Here is a 15,257-nt window from a genome sequence, read left to right as displayed (position 1 = left end):
TGGCACGCGGCCTGATAACACTGCTCGAATAGGATGACGTCCCAGATACGTGCGCCTCATGCCAAATAATGATAAGGTTCGGTTCATTCTGTGCCGATTCATTCGGCGCTAATCTATTGTGTGTGTGTGTGTGTTGTGCTAAATTCTTCTCCCCCATTGGAAGAGGTTCAATATCAATGGCATTTAACGAACGGCGTTGCGTGGTGAGTTGGGAGTGAGTACGAATCTGGAGCATAATGGTGCTCCAACGGCTTACGCAACAATTGAAAACAGTCCGCAGGAACGAAAAGGCCATGCGCGATTCTGATTGTGGGTACTTTTGCACGGGGCACCGTATCTTTACACTTTTCGGTATGATAACTCTATTGAGGTGCTTCGTTATCGATTCCCGTAAAATCGTAGGTATTTAAGAAAATTCTGCCCAATAAATTCTCCAACCCATTTACAGCCAAATTCTTCTACGCCCCGTGAGTTCATCAATTCAGTTTAAACAATTTGCAAATAATCACTCCCAACCCAGTAAAACGGTAAACAAACCATGCACACACAAACTCACCGATGATGATAATGGTGACGCTGATGATCGTGAGGAGTAACGGCGCGGCATCGCTAAAATAGGATTGATAAGAGGTGAATATGCGATAGTTATTGCGTTATTGTGGGTTTCTTTTTTTTTTTTGGGTTTTAATCGTACCCGCTAGGGATGCCGACCAGTCCTGTGGAGACAGCCTGATAGTGCAGTGGTGGCGTCGAACAAGGAAAATCCTCTCCTTCCAGTGGATCATTAGCCTTAACAATTCCGATTCCTGAAAGTCAGTAAAAAAGAAATTATTTCTTGTGCATACAGTGAAGTAGTGAAGCTTTTTAAAAACATTTATACAATTTGTTAAATAAAAAATAAACAGATGGATGTGAAGTTACTGAAAGCAAATAAAGTTCCCGTTCAACTTCCTGCTCGAAGAAAGCCGGCAAATGCTAAAGGTAACGAACATTCGATTTACCCCTTTAAGCGTTGAACGGTGTTTGCTGATTTCTACAAGGAAATGAAATATTGATTACGCCGTAGTCTAAGCACTAGGCAGCAGTAAGTGATAAGCGTTCGGTAATCTTCTTTCCCCAAAAATTACTATCGCTGGGAGGTGAAAATATAAGAGGAAATGCGTGTAGAAAATGGTGTTTTTCTATTTCGGGAACCTTTTTTTTGTAGTATTACCGATAAGTGACTTTATGTATGTGTGTGAGTGGAATAGAAACACATTTGATTATATAAAGTTTTAAATATTAAAAACATCAAATCATTTATGCAGTTTGTACGATTTATTTGGCATTTGTTTTGCAGTAAGTGGGTTGGCAAATGGTGCACACTTGGGCACTGATTTTGCCCACTTGTATTACATGGAACCGGCGTACAAAACACACACCCTGCTGCAAATGCCGCTTATCTCCGCCGACATGCGTACATGACCTACAGCACATTATTGTTGGTGATAATCAATAAGGGAATCAAATCAGCCGTTTATTAACAAACCGGCTAGCGTTTGCATATGCAATACAGCTCGGCGTACATTATGCGATAGTTGGCATGTGTTTCTTTGTTTTTTTTTTCTATGTGTGTGTGTGTGTGGCGATAGGATTATATCGATGAAAGGTTCAATTATTGTTGCTTGCAACTGTTTTCCTACCAATCAATCATCTTGTGGCTGCTCGACGTAGTCTGGAGTAATCAGTTCAGGATATGTACACTGTAGTAATTTTGATTGCTAATAATAACAACTGAGATTGCTGCATGTTAAAGTGGTAGCAATTCTTCAGGCGTTACTTACATAGATGCTCAGTACTAAAAATAAATCCAAAAAGTACTAAATTATATTTAGTCAATAGTAGGTCCTTTGTTCGACCTACCGGATCAAGTTCTGGCCATATAGTTGTTTGCTAGAAATATATTTTATATTAAAAGTATTAACAATTATTAGTATTGACGATCTTCAGCCGTTAGATTTACCTAGGATGAATACTTTATAAAAAAAACACTTTTCGCAGTGTCAATACATCTAATCAGCATTGAGCTTTGTACATTTTAATGCCCCATGTTTTACTCTTAGCAAAACTCGCGAAACTTGGATTTGGTAGTCCAATTCTATCTTGGTTGGGATCCTTTCTCTCGAATAGATCCTATACAGTTAGATTGGACAACTCCTTTTCTTCGTCATTTGTGGGCTTGTCTGTTGTCCCTCAGGGAAGTGCACTTAGTCCTATCCTGTTCTCCCTTTTTATCAATGACTGCATCAATGTTCTCCCAATTGATGGACATCTCCTTTATGCTGACGATATAAAAATCTTTCTTCCCGTGTCCTCGTCCTCCGATTGTCGATCTCTCCAGAGTTTTGTAAACAATTTCTCTCTGTGGTTGGTGCTTTGTCCACCTAAATGTTGCGTCATCTTTATCGGGAGACCTGCTGCTGCCCGGCTGTCTTGGGACTATTACCTATCTGGTACCCAAATATGCAGGGAATTCACTTTCACAGTGGATCATCTTGGGGTCTGGTTGGATGAGGGTCTCTCGTTCGCTACTCACACCAACCATGTGATCAATAAAGCGAACAGAGCATTAGGCCTTACTATGCGCATGTCTTCGAAAATTCGCGATCCTCTTTGTCTTAAGGCACTGTACTGTTGCTGGGTTCGATCCGTTCTTGATTATGCCAGCGTCGTGTGGACTCCAGCTGGAGGTACTGCTATGCAGAGACTAGAGAGAGTTCAGAGGAAATTTACGCGCTTCGCAGTACGTAGATTTCTTCACGGTTACTCCGTTCCAGTACCCTCTTATTCTCTCCGCTGCCGTTTGCTGGGTTTAATAGAAATTGAAACCCGCCATTGGCAAGCGCAGTCCTACTTCATTGCCTGCATCCTTTCCGGCGATTTCGATGTTCCTTCCCTTTTATCTTCCCTACCACTGTATGTTCCCTCTCGCAGACTTCGCGACAGGCCTCCCATCTTTATTCCAACCCGCCGTTCGGTTTTTGGCCAGAATGATCCCTGGTTAAGAGCATGCGCTGCCTTTAACAGAGACCATCACCTGTTCGATTTCAACGTTCCCATTTCCCGCTTTCGCACTCGCCTCCTTAATAATTCGTCTTTCCCCTTATAACCAATCTTGCTTCCTCTTACAACATCTTCCATATCCCGTTCTTCCTACTCCCCTAGATTTTAAGAACCATTGTTAAATCCATGCGGCAGACAATTTGACGAATAAATAAATAAATAAATAAATAAATAGAGAACATGTTAATTTTATGGTACCTTATCTCTCTCTCTCTCTCTCTCTCTCTCTCTCTCTCTCTCTCTCTCTCTCTCTCTCTCTTCATGGCTTAACGACTTTAAAGGTCATGCCGGCGATTTCTGGCTTACTAGACTTCAGATAATCAGTCTTTGCTACTGATTTCTTCCATGTGATGATTTCTTATGATTCTTATGATTTCTTCCATCTTAAAGGTATCTTGTGGAATTATTTTAGCATCTGGATAAATATGGAAGGACCTTGCAATAAATGCACATTTTCGATGTATTGGAATAGTTGACTCGAAAAATTGTAATAATAAAATCGATATCATTGTCAAACGATCATGTTTAGCATCTGCCTTAATTATCTGCCGAACCCAGCTCTGCCACAAGACCCAGCTTAGAAACAATATAGAAAACTGTTAATCCTTGTTTTAGAGTCCTTCGAGCCCTCTCTACTGCGTTCTAATTTCATGTCTGGAAAATAATATTGTTATCTTCATACTGGTGTTAACAGCAACGAACATATAAGGCTCGTATATTTGGAATTAAACTTTATATTTTTGTTATTGTAATTTATAATTCAAAATGAGTTAAACGTTGGGAAACTGTTAGGAAAAATATAATTTTTCCCAAAGGAATCGAACTGCCTGTTCGATTAAGACTGCAACCTTAACGTACGCAGCCAGTTTATTTCCGCGTTTGAAAATTTGGCGGGAACCGATAGAAAGAACGGTTACAAGTCAGTTTAAGTACACAACGTGTATTATTTGTGTTAAAATTACCAATTACCAAAAACATTTCCCTTTTTTATAATTTTACATTAACAAACATGTATTGTTTCTTGTAATTATTCCAGCACTATGTATTATATGCATAACAACCACCCTATCTCTTGCCTGCTTTACAATTGGACTATTTTTCCATATCTATAAACCAACCCAACTAATACTAGAAGATCGACTAACGATGCGACAAATTATGCCATACTACCAATGGTGGAAAGACACGGACGATGTGCTGGTACGTTTCAGCATTAAGCATTAAGGAAAAATTTGTTTGAATTTTAACACCCTGTTATCATCACCTGTTTGATCCCTTCGCGTGCTGCAGGTTACATGTCGAATATTCATCTTCAACGTCACCAACTCTGAACGCTGGTTCGACGGTACCGACGATCAGCTCGCACTGGACGAAGTGGTCCCGATCGTTTACCGTGAAACGCTCGAGCATGATAACATTACATTTCACGCGCACAATTCCACCATGTCTTACGTCACCAGAAGGCGGCTGGTGTTTCTACCGGACCGGAATGTCCCGGGAATACTGAACAAAACAATCATCGTACCGAACATTTCCTTGTTGGTAAGTGTTGGAAAGTTTCTTCTTTTGCTGTGTTTTTTGTAGATGATTAGAAAAGTTCTACCTTCATTAAAACAGGGTGTTGCCGCTAGAATGGAAAATGACAATTTCTTCATGAAACGCGGTCTTAATTTAATTTACACCATGTCCGGCGATTCCGTCTTCAGCCGAATGACGATATACGATTACTTGTGGAACACGAGACCACCATTTTTAAACCAGGCCAAAAAGTTCGTTCCCGGTTTGGTACCGTCAGACAATGTCGGCGTATTAAAAACGGTACACCTCTACTTTGCTTCACCTTCGATAAGTTCCTTCCAAAAATTAATGTTTTAAATTATCTCCCATCCAGATGTACGAGGATAACGAGGAGCACGTAAACGTTCGGCACGGGAAACAGTACGGCGATGATCAGTTTTTCCTGATGAACACGTACGAGTACGAACCAACCGTGCCAGGATTCAGTCTTGCCAAAGGGGATTGTTTCGCTTCGATTCAGAACTCATCCGAAGGTGCAACTTATCCACAAAATTTGGACGAGCGCTCGGTACTAATCTACTGGCGCAAAACACTATGCCGAGCCGTGCCATTGTACTTTGAACGCCGGGTACAGAAAGGTCCACTGACGGGATACAAGTACGCGCTGCCGGATGATTCGTACGATCGTTTACCGAACAGTACTGCCGACTGCTATAAGGGACAGTTTGGTTTGCTTGAGGATGGAATGACGGACACTTCCAAGTGTTCTCATGGTAAGTGAAACTTTGGAATTATTTCTCCTAATTGATAAACTCATTTATCAGTCGATCGTATATACCGATGCCCAAATCTGCAATTCTGGATGATCGCTTGGATCTTCGCCCAACATAAAAGGAGGATTACTTTTCATTTCATATAAATTGCTTTATACAACTACCCTACAGGGTTTTAATTACAGGGAGGACTGAAATTCGTCCTCAAGGATACTTATTACGAGATAATGATTAATATTTCTTCAACAGAAAAAAAATATTATATCTTACTTCATATTTTTTGTGGATTTGATTTTGAAAATTGAATGAAACAAAAGCTTTTGAAACTTCAATTGAAAGTAATACACACGAAGCATATGAAGTTCAGACGGCCGGCTATACAGTTATTCTTCATTATAATTATTTGTCGAGTTCGATCTCGATCTAACAAAGAGATTGTTTTTGTTGTTTTTATCTCAAGACGTTGTTTATCCATTACTGATACTTGAAGTACTGACCATACCAAACAGGCGTCAATGAATTAATGATACTGAGCATGAACTCCTGTTTCATGAACTTAATTAAAAAAAAACATGATACAATAATTCTTTTATTTCATCAAGTTTCCTAAAAGAATTAATTTGATTCTTCATTTCTGTGATCCTCAACAAAGAAGAGCTTTTGTTTCAACTTCGATATGCTCAGATTTATGTTCGTACCACTGTAAATGTTGTTTTTTTTTTGTTTTAATTATTCCAATCAAAATTATCTATACACATGTTATGCTAATAACTAATAATAACAGTGCTCCACACCTACAAAACATTGTTCATGCACAATGTAAACATATTTTTTGTTATGTAGCGTATAGAGAAATTTATCACCCGATTTTTAGTATCAATTTCATGCTCGAACACGCTGAAGTAAATTAAATTTCCTTAATGTAGAGCAAGGTTAGCCGCAGGGGGGTTTGGTTTGTTCAACCGAAATAAAACCTATGCCCCCTTCTCCATGCACCAACAAGCACGCGAAACATTTGGCAGGGGTTTTTTTTTGTTAACCAAAGTCAACCAAATGCCGAAAGCTCAGTAATTATCAACCACCAAGCATAACCGAGCGTAAATGTATGTTACGTCTAACTGGGACGGAAGAGAACCGTATGGAAAGGGTATTCGGGTGTTTGGCGGCATAACTCTCGTTGTATTTACACGTGCATGTACGACACGTTTGCGGTTGGCTGTACGATCCCCTAACGGAGCTAGAAAGGATCGTTTATGCTTATATACAAAAGCGTGTCAATGTCAGTGAATGATGTTGTGGTGAGCCTAAGCCTGTTGTAGTAATGCAATGGTTCGTTATCACTTGTCGTACTTGGTCAATCAAAAGCAAGGGGTGCATTATTATTATCGGGGCTTCCTTTAATTAGCGATCGGTGTAGTTCCATTTCTCTCTCTCTCTCTTTGGCATGCGACAACAGAGAACCCCGTCACTACATGCTCAGCAATTGTCGCGTTTGGAGATTGGCAAATTTATAGATTTTTTTTTATTTTCTCTTATTTTTTATTCATTTTTAATTTAAAACATTATTTGAGTGAAAAAAAAATTATTTCAACAAATTCGCATTAAAATAAATCAATTTATAAAATTTTGCTAAATTTCCCAGAAAAAACGTAGCCTTAGAAAATTTTCAAATTTTTAATTTTTTTTATTATTTTTTCATTCTCTTTTTCTTTAAGGCATTATTTGAGCGAAAAGTAACTTATTTCAACAAATTCGCATTAAAATAAATCAATTTATAAAATTTTGCAAAAATTCTCAAAAAAAGGCTAAGGCTATATAGCCTTAGGAAATTTTCAAATTTTTAAAATTTTTTTTTATTATTTTTTTATTCTCTTTTTCTTTAATGCATTATTTGAGTGAAAATTAACTTATTTCAACAAATTAAAACACGCATTGAATTAAAATAAAACGCATTAAAATACATCAATTTATAAAATTTTGCAAAAATTCTCAAAACAAAGCTAAGGAAATTTTCAAATTTATCAATTTTTTTAATTTTTAATTTTTTTTAAATTTAAAGCATTATTTGAGGGAAAAGAAACTTATTTGACCAAATTCGTATTAAAATACATCAATTTATAAAATGTTGCTAAATTTCTCAAAAAAAGCTAAGGCTATAGCCTTAGGAAATTTTCAAATTTATAGAACTTTTTTTTATTTTTTTATTATTTTTTATTCTTTTTTTAATTTAAAGCACTATTTGAGTGAAAAGAAACTTATTTCAACAAATTTGAATTAAAATATATCAGTTTATAAATTTTGCTAAATTTCCCCCAAAAAGAGCTAAGCCTATAGCTTTAAGAAATTGGCAAATTTATTGATTTTTTTATTTTTTTTTATTCTTTTTTAATTTAAAGCACTATTTGAGTGAAAAGAAACTTATTTCAACAAATTTGAATTAAAATATATCAGTTTATAAATTTTGCTAAATTTCCCCCAAAAAAAGCTAAGCCTATAGCTTTAAGAAATTGGCAAATTTATTGATTTTTTTATTTTTTTTAATTCTTTTTTCATTTAAAGCATTATTTGAGTGAAAAGAAACTTATTTCAACAAATTTGAATTAAAATATATCAGTTTATAAATTTTGCTAAATTTCCCCCAAAAAAAGCTAAGACTATAGCTTTAAGAAATTGGCAAGTTTATTGATTTTTTTATTTTTTTTCTATTTTTTATCCTTTTTTTTATATTTAAGGCATTAAAAAAAAAGTTTGTGGGGTAATATAGTAAGAAACAGGTGTTATTTTCATTGTTACTTTTAGTGGTTTTAATGTTTGTTTTTTGTTACACCTTATACCACGAATAGGCGGACACAATAGACACATTTGGCACAAAATTTGCAAATATTTTGTTTTTCTTCTATCCTTCCCAGATGTTCCTATCGTGGCCACAAGCCCACACTTTTATGCGCGCAATTTCTCCACAGCCCATAAGATAACGGGCATGAAACCGAACCGGGAAGAGCAGCACAGCTACGCGATTGTCGATCCATCCTTCGGCATACCTTTGGATCAGTGCGCCCGAACGCAAACGAATCTGGCCATACCGAAACTTACCGACTACTCGGAGGAAATCAAACGCTTCAGTGAGATGATCATACCGATGTTTTGGATCGAATATGTACGAAAAAAAATGTCCGCTTTCAGCTTATTATCTTCCTTTAAGCTAAGCTCTTTTCTATCTCTTTTTTTCCCTCTCAAAACAGCATCAAAAAGAACTTCCAACGTATATCGTGCGCACACTGCAAGCCTTTTACGTCATACGGGACGTCGAACCGTACCTGCCGTACGTGCTATACCTGTGCTTTGTACTGCTACTGACCGTTGCGTTCCGGGAGGCAGCACGCTATAAAATGCAAAGCAAAATATCTCCTACCAAGTACACGAAGCCAAAGCTGACCAGTCTTTAGCGTGCAAAACGTACTACAAGCCAAGACCAAACTCCTGGCTCCTGTGTTAACAAAGCCCATACACCTCAAGGGTCATCATGTGCCATCCGTTTTGTGATAAGTTAATCGTTAGTATCCAGGATAAATAAAGCTGCAACGAACGCGTAGTTTTGCTATATAATTCTGAATATTTTTCATTACCTTCTGCATTCTTTTATTCCATACTTTTTCAACGGTGTTTTAAAATTATCAACAAACTAAAGTCAGTGGCCTAATGTATAGTTTTCTGTTTCCCCCGGGATATATGCGAATGGTTTGATTTCTTAGAATATCTACAGAAAAGGGGATAAACAATGCCTAAATGTGTTGTTAAATTAAAGCAAAAACTGTATAACGTATAAATATAATGCATATAAACCTCACTTATTTTATATCCCTTTCTTTTTCTTTAAACGCTTCTTTGTATGTGCACTTGCGGAGTATCTTGCTATGCGGGACACCTGGGGTAACGACAAGATGCTAAAAGCAAAACAAAAACAATCTATACGAAAATATACAAACCAATGCCTAATATTTGCCGCTACAATTCACATTTAATTTAAGATCTTGCGCGTATCTTCTTGCCCGCCAAACCGTTCGGCATAAATTTTATCACGTAACGCTGACTGTAGTGCTGGTCCTAGCACCGGTTCTAGGTCGGTTATTCGCTTCCGAAATCGCTCACTGTCCCTGGCTGCCATCTCCCAATCGCCCTTGCGTGCCTGACGGTAGGCAAAATCCCACGCTCGCATAACGTGCACCACCGGTTTCAAGTTGAAGCGAACCTGTGAATTGAGACGAAGGGAGAGGGAGAGAGAGAGAACGATAAGAAATTAATTAATATTGCAACATTTACATTCTTATGTAAATTAAGAGCTAGATCGATTAAAATTATTCTGTTTCTTTATTTTCATTTCTTCCCTGACAACAATGATATCGTTCTACACAAACAAAAATATCAAAATTTGTGTGTCTTGAGACCTCAAAAGATAGGCAAGAGTAAATTGTTAGTAATTTCTACAAACATGTCTTTGAGGACTTAACAACGAAGCTCCAGTTTAGCAGCATGATTCATTGAATAATTTGATTTGTAATAATTTTGCAAACAACACAAACGTCACATTTTAATTTATTTAAAAAGCTTTTCGGTGAAACGTACCGTACAACTTGCATGTATAACAGCGCATGTAAATTTCTCAATATAAAAAATGGAAAAAAAATCGTATGAGAAATCTGGAAATCAATTCCAAAACATTAACCCCTGTATGTAACATATTGCAAAAATTTAACATCTCTGTACAAAGTTTAATCAAGAAAACTTTGCACGCACAAAAAAGCAAACAAACAATTGATCAATTTGTAGACAATAATAAAAGTTTATTAACCATATATAGAGATCCGGAAATACAAATGATAGATAAGTATTTTAAAAAGACTTTAAATCGTCCACGCATAATCATCCGATAAGTCAACATGTTAACCACCATCGATCATGCTCCAACGCGTGCAATGATTGTACGAAGCGGGAGGGATTATACCAAAAAAAAATCTCATTAACCTCCCTTCGCAGAAACAGCCAAATAATCATAGCACAAAAATACAATTTACACTACAAACCGTTGAAAAATTGCATCAGTGAATCAATGAATAACCTTCGTGCGACCGTACGAACAATGAATGAAGGTGGAGATCGGGGTGGAATTTCCCAAAGAACGCTGATTCATGAATGACGAAAGATCGGTAGTAAATGTACACACAACCATCGTCACCATCGCGCCATGTGTCAACAATCCACAAATAGGTGATCATTGACCTTATGATAATAATAATAAAAAGAAGTTAAAATAAAAAAACGTGTTTCTGTTCTCACGAAAAAAGTACAAAAGAGTGATCGTATTTAGTTATATTTCTACAAAGTATATCACCTAATATTAGTAAATACAGTAGAAAGATAAAACACACATACCTTCTTCTCCTCGAATCCAGACGATGAGTTAGAATCATCGTTCAGGTCGTCGTAATCTTCGCAAAACACGATACTGTCGTCATCATCGTCGTCGTCCTGAAAAACATCGCCTCCGTCCGTGCTATTGCCGTCTTCATCGTCGTCCTCCGTAATGCCGCCATCGCTAGTGTAATCACTCTGATCATCTTCCTCCTCATCATCTCCGTGCCAAACATAGCTGAAAGCCGCACAAAGGTTACGAGGACGCGGCCGTCGCGCAGGGCTAGCGGAAGGTGTCGTGAACACATCGTAATCCGTGAACACTACAAATTCTCCACGGTTAGAATCAATATCACATTTTGGTTTCTCCTGATCGGTGATCATGTTGTTCGCCGTGTTCGGAACGGCGGTTAAAGGTTGCTTGGCGGGGTGGTTTTGCTGTGGGTTGCAGGGTGAAACTGGGACAGCTCGCACGTTATCGGAAGCCGCTCGAAGATGTAAACTTCCCACGGTAGTAATGTCTTGCAATGCATCATGGAAGCTGCCCACACTACCAGTCGACGAGGGACTGAAACCTGCGGAAAGGCATCGTTGAGGCAGCGACTGTACATCCATCGAATGGGCCTGTATTCCTTCCCGATAATCATAACCGTAGTAATAATCGTCGATCGATAACGCCTGATTATCGTTCAGTATGTCTCTTCGCAGTGCGTGTCGTTTCTTTTCTTTGCGATTTTTACCACAGCCTTTGCCGCTGGCCTCACTACCGACGTGCGTATGTTGGTTCGCTTTGGATGGATCTTTTCGTCGCTTCCGAACACGCCGCGAACGCAGGGCGCTACGTTCGCTGCGCGCCAGTTCCTCTACGTAAACGCCTGCCGGGGTCATGGCAATATCATCGACCGTGCAGCTGTAATCCAACGGAACCGTTAGCTGACCCTTGCCATTCCTGTTCGTCTCGAATATCGGTATGCAGGGCGTTGAAGGGATGAACGATTTCTCCAAATATTGCTGTTTTTCCGTTAAACAATGCGATGAAGGTTGTACGTTTGGTTTAGTTCCATAGCGGCTCGCCATGGTGATCAAGTTGCTGAACACATTCACTACATTTTCGATGATACTTGGTCGCTTCTGAGCGATGTACGTAGCGGTCGGTTCTAAAGGGTCCCCCATTTGAAGGTCAGCCAGCTTTTCGCTAACATCCGCTATGTGATCTGTGTGTTGCGACTGTTGCTTTGACCATTCACCAAATTCCGCTTCCGCCATGGTTGGAACAGTGCTGTTGCGCTTATCGTCAGATGACGTACGATAGTAACATTGTTTGCGTTCGGAGAGCATTGCGCACGGGTTGTATATTTACACAGCTATTGCTAGGTACTACTGTTACTACTGTGTAGCACAGAAACGAACTTCTATATACAGACAATTTTCACAAAAAACGATTGCGATGCAATCCAATTTAAGGAATAATGCTTCTACTATTCCATATGATGCACGGTTACGATATGAAAGTCCAAACGTGCGTCATTAGTCACCATCGTAGCATGCAACATCAACAACATTAGCGTAATTATGCGTAGAACGGGATGCTCGTTGTTCGTCGTAGACGTCGAGAAAGCACGAGTGCTTAAGCACAGATTCTTTTGTTCGTAAGCACCAGCACCACCGACGACACCAGCTCTGGGACAATGATTTTGGAACGTCCAGCGATCGGATCGTTGCAGATGGTTCACACTATTCAAAATACACCCTTTCCAGATGCAAAATGTTTCGTCGGACACTATGTTTTTGGCGGATTTTTCCATTATTAACTGCGTTTTTCGTACTTTTTCACTTGCGAAGCTGATCCTTGCTGTGTTGTTTCGCCATTTTGTGCTGAAAAATGGCGATTTCGTTTCTGATGCAATAGCACACTGACAGCTGTCAGGGCGAAAAGGTTTCAGCAGAAAGGTCTCGGCGATTTGTTTTTTTTTGTATTGAAGGAACATCTTCATGTGAAAGGCTTATATCCGTACATTTTTGTGCAAAATTGAATATATTCGTGCAAAATTTTATATAACTTCCTTTACCTTTTTTTAACCTTTTTTCCTACCTTTCGGAACCGTTTTTGAAACACAACCGAGGAGGCTACCGTTTGAAATTCTTGGCAACACTGAATTAGAGGCGAAAATTCGCCTCACTGTCAGATTTCTTTTATTTTTCCCGCTCATTTGTGGACAAAATATAAGCTCCGGTATTTGGCGAAGAACGCTACTCGTTTGTTTATTTCTAAAAATTATACAGGTTTCAGTTGATAAGATTCGTAATAATCATTCGAAACAATGTCCGGAACACTCGATGTATGTGAAAAGTACTATGGTACGAGAAATATTTACGAACTGTTCAGTGTCGAGAAAAATGCATCGGTGCAAGAGAGTGAGTAGCAAATTCGTTCAAAATGATATGCAGAATTGGATTCTGTTTATCGGAAAACTGTTTTTATTAATGAATTTCACTTCGTTTCTGTAGTTAAGAAAGCATACTATCGGCTGTCGCTCCAGACACACCCTGACCGTGTACCGGAAAGCGACAAAAAAGAGGCAACCGAGAAATTTAAAGTATTAAGCAAATTGTACAACATCCTCAGCGACAAGGATTCGCGCGCTATATACGACGAACGGGGCGTCGTCGACGATGATGACGATGCCAGCACCAATTGGATGGATATGTGGCAACAGTTTTTCAAACCACTGACCACGGAAGATATACAAAATTATCAGAAAAGTTACACCGGCTCCGAAACGGAGCGTACTGACATAAAGCGTGCATATCTTGGCGGAAAAGGGTGCATTAACTTCATGATGCAGACGGTCCCATTCATGACGTGTGAAGATGAACCACGCATCGCCGAAATCGTGCAGGAAATGATCGACCAAAAGGAGGTACCGGAATACGTAATCTTCACAAAGGAACCGAAAGAGAAGCGCAACCGGCGGCACAAGAAATATGCTCGAGAAGCAAAAATTGCAAAAGAAATTAAACAGCAGCAACAGAGCACAGCATCACTGGAGCAGCAGATTGCGCTTAAGAGAAAGAGTGCGTTTAGCTCGCTGATTGATTCGCTGGAAGCTAAATACGGTAACGGTAATGATGAAGCTGACGATCTGTTCGAGCTTGACGAAGAACCGCCTAAAAAGCGAAAGATGCAACAGCGAAAACGAGACGCGAGTGCTGGCCAATCAACTAAGGCAGCTAAGGCAACGAAAAAGAAGCCGGCAACAGGCAGAAAGAATAAATCGTCTAAGTAGTAGCGTATAAGCATCATTATCTGTGTGTTTTCACAAGCATCGCAAACATTAAGGAACGTTTTCTCAATTCCTGGCTTGAATATTGCAAGTCAGAAAATATTTAAGTGAATAACTGCAGCATCCATTCTGTATTAGAATAAGCTGGAAAGAAATTAGAATTAGGCAACACAATGCTAGTTCGTGCACTTGCTAGGAACTAGCAAAATAAATATATGAAAAGGGACTTAAAAAAGTAGAATTGTCTGTCTAATAATATATTGCAAAGAAATGAATTTGTTCAATCTATAAAATCTCTGCTCGATCCTTGTAAAATTTTCTGGAACGACTTATAGAAGATGGTTTCCAAAATTTACATCCCCGCATCTCTGGCTCTTTTTGTTTTTAGCCAGAGTAGAGTAAACGGGCTAGTCCATCTCTCAGTCACAGATCCTAGGGGGTAGATTGACTAGGGACTTCAAAAGAGTCCTTTGCGTCGTATAGTTTTACATTGCACGTGGTCGTCTAGACTGATAAAAAAGAATCAAACGATAGAAGTACAGCTGGAGATTCTTCAGTACCAGTCGCATAGAGAAGATCTGGTCAATAATTGTCGGTTTTGGCATCCTTTCCAATTAACACCACTGTCGTATGGTCACATATTCATTTAGATTTATTGTTTGTTTTTCTTGCTTACATGAAAATATTTCATGTTTCAAGTATCTCTTAAACACTACATATATCTCTTCCTGCCATTCTGTTGTATGTACTCGGATCAGCTGCTTGCCGATGAGTGGCGTTCGCCATTACGCATGGAATCAGTGCACCGAATGTTAAATATTATCTTACCTAACAAATGCTAATATAAGAAAGCAATTTAAAAAATCTCACTATTGCATTACACAGTCACTCTTTACTCAGTTACAGCTATATTTCCGCACGCGGACTTAGGAAAACCGGGAAATAAAATGCGAAGGGAAAAAGGGCAATATATGCCCCCCTTCCTAGAGAACGGAAGGTGGTTGCGGTTGGGTGTCGTGCGAAATGGAATGGTTTGAATTTAAAAAAAAAACACACATTTAACTTACACCGTAGAAAGCACACATACGGCACACCCACATTATAGCGTAATGATTTCATTAACTTAAAAAAAGAACTTTGCTTGTTACGTTTAAAATCTCAAGTACAAAAA

General features: G+C 38.7%; 3 protein-coding genes across 4 annotated transcripts; 2 read left to right on the top strand and 1 right to left on the bottom strand.

The window, feature by feature from the left end:
- Positions 1-432: 432 nt before the first annotated feature.
- Positions 433-8,999, top strand: LOC125768744 (scavenger receptor class B member 1). Of its 2 annotated transcripts, none has more exons than XM_049436802.1 (7): positions 433-630; positions 4,139-4,302; positions 4,393-4,644; positions 4,720-4,920; positions 4,994-5,393; positions 8,303-8,550; positions 8,636-8,999. In XM_049436802.1, the coding sequence occupies exons 2-7, from the start codon at positions 4,249-4,251 to the stop codon at positions 8,837-8,839; spliced, it is 1,359 nt and encodes a 452-aa protein (XP_049292759.1). In that variant the 5' UTR covers positions 433-630; positions 4,139-4,248; the 3' UTR covers positions 8,840-8,999. The 2 variants fall into 2 exon arrangements, with proteins under 2 accessions (XP_049292759.1, XP_049292758.1); XM_049436801.1 differs by lacking the exon at positions 433-630 and adding an exon at positions 900-981.
- Positions 8,987-12,697, bottom strand: LOC125768743 (uncharacterized). The gene is made up of 2 exons (XM_049436800.1): positions 10,824-12,697; positions 8,987-9,642 (listed from the first exon to the last, which is right to left on the bottom strand). The coding sequence occupies exons 1-2, from the start codon at positions 12,138-12,140 to the stop codon at positions 9,412-9,414; spliced, it is 1,548 nt and encodes a 515-aa protein (XP_049292757.1). The 5' UTR covers positions 12,141-12,697; the 3' UTR covers positions 8,987-9,411.
- A 234-nt stretch (positions 12,698-12,931) lies between these two features.
- On the top strand, positions 12,932-14,327 carry LOC125768749 (J domain-containing protein CG6693). The gene is made up of 2 exons (XM_049436808.1): positions 12,932-13,217; positions 13,311-14,327. The coding sequence occupies exons 1-2, from the start codon at positions 13,124-13,126 to the stop codon at positions 14,087-14,089; spliced, it is 873 nt and encodes a 290-aa protein (XP_049292765.1). The 5' UTR covers positions 12,932-13,123; the 3' UTR covers positions 14,090-14,327.
- Positions 14,328-15,257: the final 930 nt, after the last annotated feature.

The sequence above is a fragment of the Anopheles funestus genome, chromosome 3RL, assembly GCF_943734845.2.
Source record: "Anopheles funestus chromosome 3RL, idAnoFuneDA-416_04, whole genome shotgun sequence".
Taxonomy (NCBI): Eukaryota; Metazoa; Arthropoda; class Insecta; order Diptera; family Culicidae; genus Anopheles; species Anopheles funestus.
The sequence above is the reverse complement of the archived record's forward strand: the minus strand, read 5'-3'. Positions and strand labels throughout refer to the sequence as shown.

Coding starts and splice junctions, on each gene's coding strand:
- LOC125768749 (XM_049436808.1), top strand. CDS start 13,124: ATGTCCGGAACACTCGATGTATGTGAAAAGTACTATGGTACGAGAAAT. Junction 13,218..13,310: donor AAATGCATCGGTGCAAGAGA/GTGAGTAGCAAA, acceptor TCGTTTCTGTAG/TTAAGAAAGCATACTATCGG.
- LOC125768743 (XM_049436800.1), bottom strand. CDS start 12,140: ATGCTCTCCGAACGCAAACAATGTTACTATCGTACGTCATCTGACGAT. Junction 9,643..10,823: donor CTGGATTCGAGGAGAAGAAG/GTATGTGTGTTT, acceptor CTCAATTCACAG/GTTCGCTTCAACTTGAAACC.
- LOC125768744 (XM_049436801.1), top strand. CDS start 906: ATGGATGTGAAGTTACTGAAAGCAAATAAAGTTCCCGTTCAACTTCCT. Junction 4,645..4,719: donor TACCGAACATTTCCTTGTTG/GTAAGTGTTGGA, acceptor TCATTAAAACAG/GGTGTTGCCGCTAGAATGGA. Junction 8,551..8,635: donor CGATGTTTTGGATCGAATAT/GTACGAAAAAAA, acceptor CTCTCAAAACAG/CATCAAAAAGAACTTCCAAC.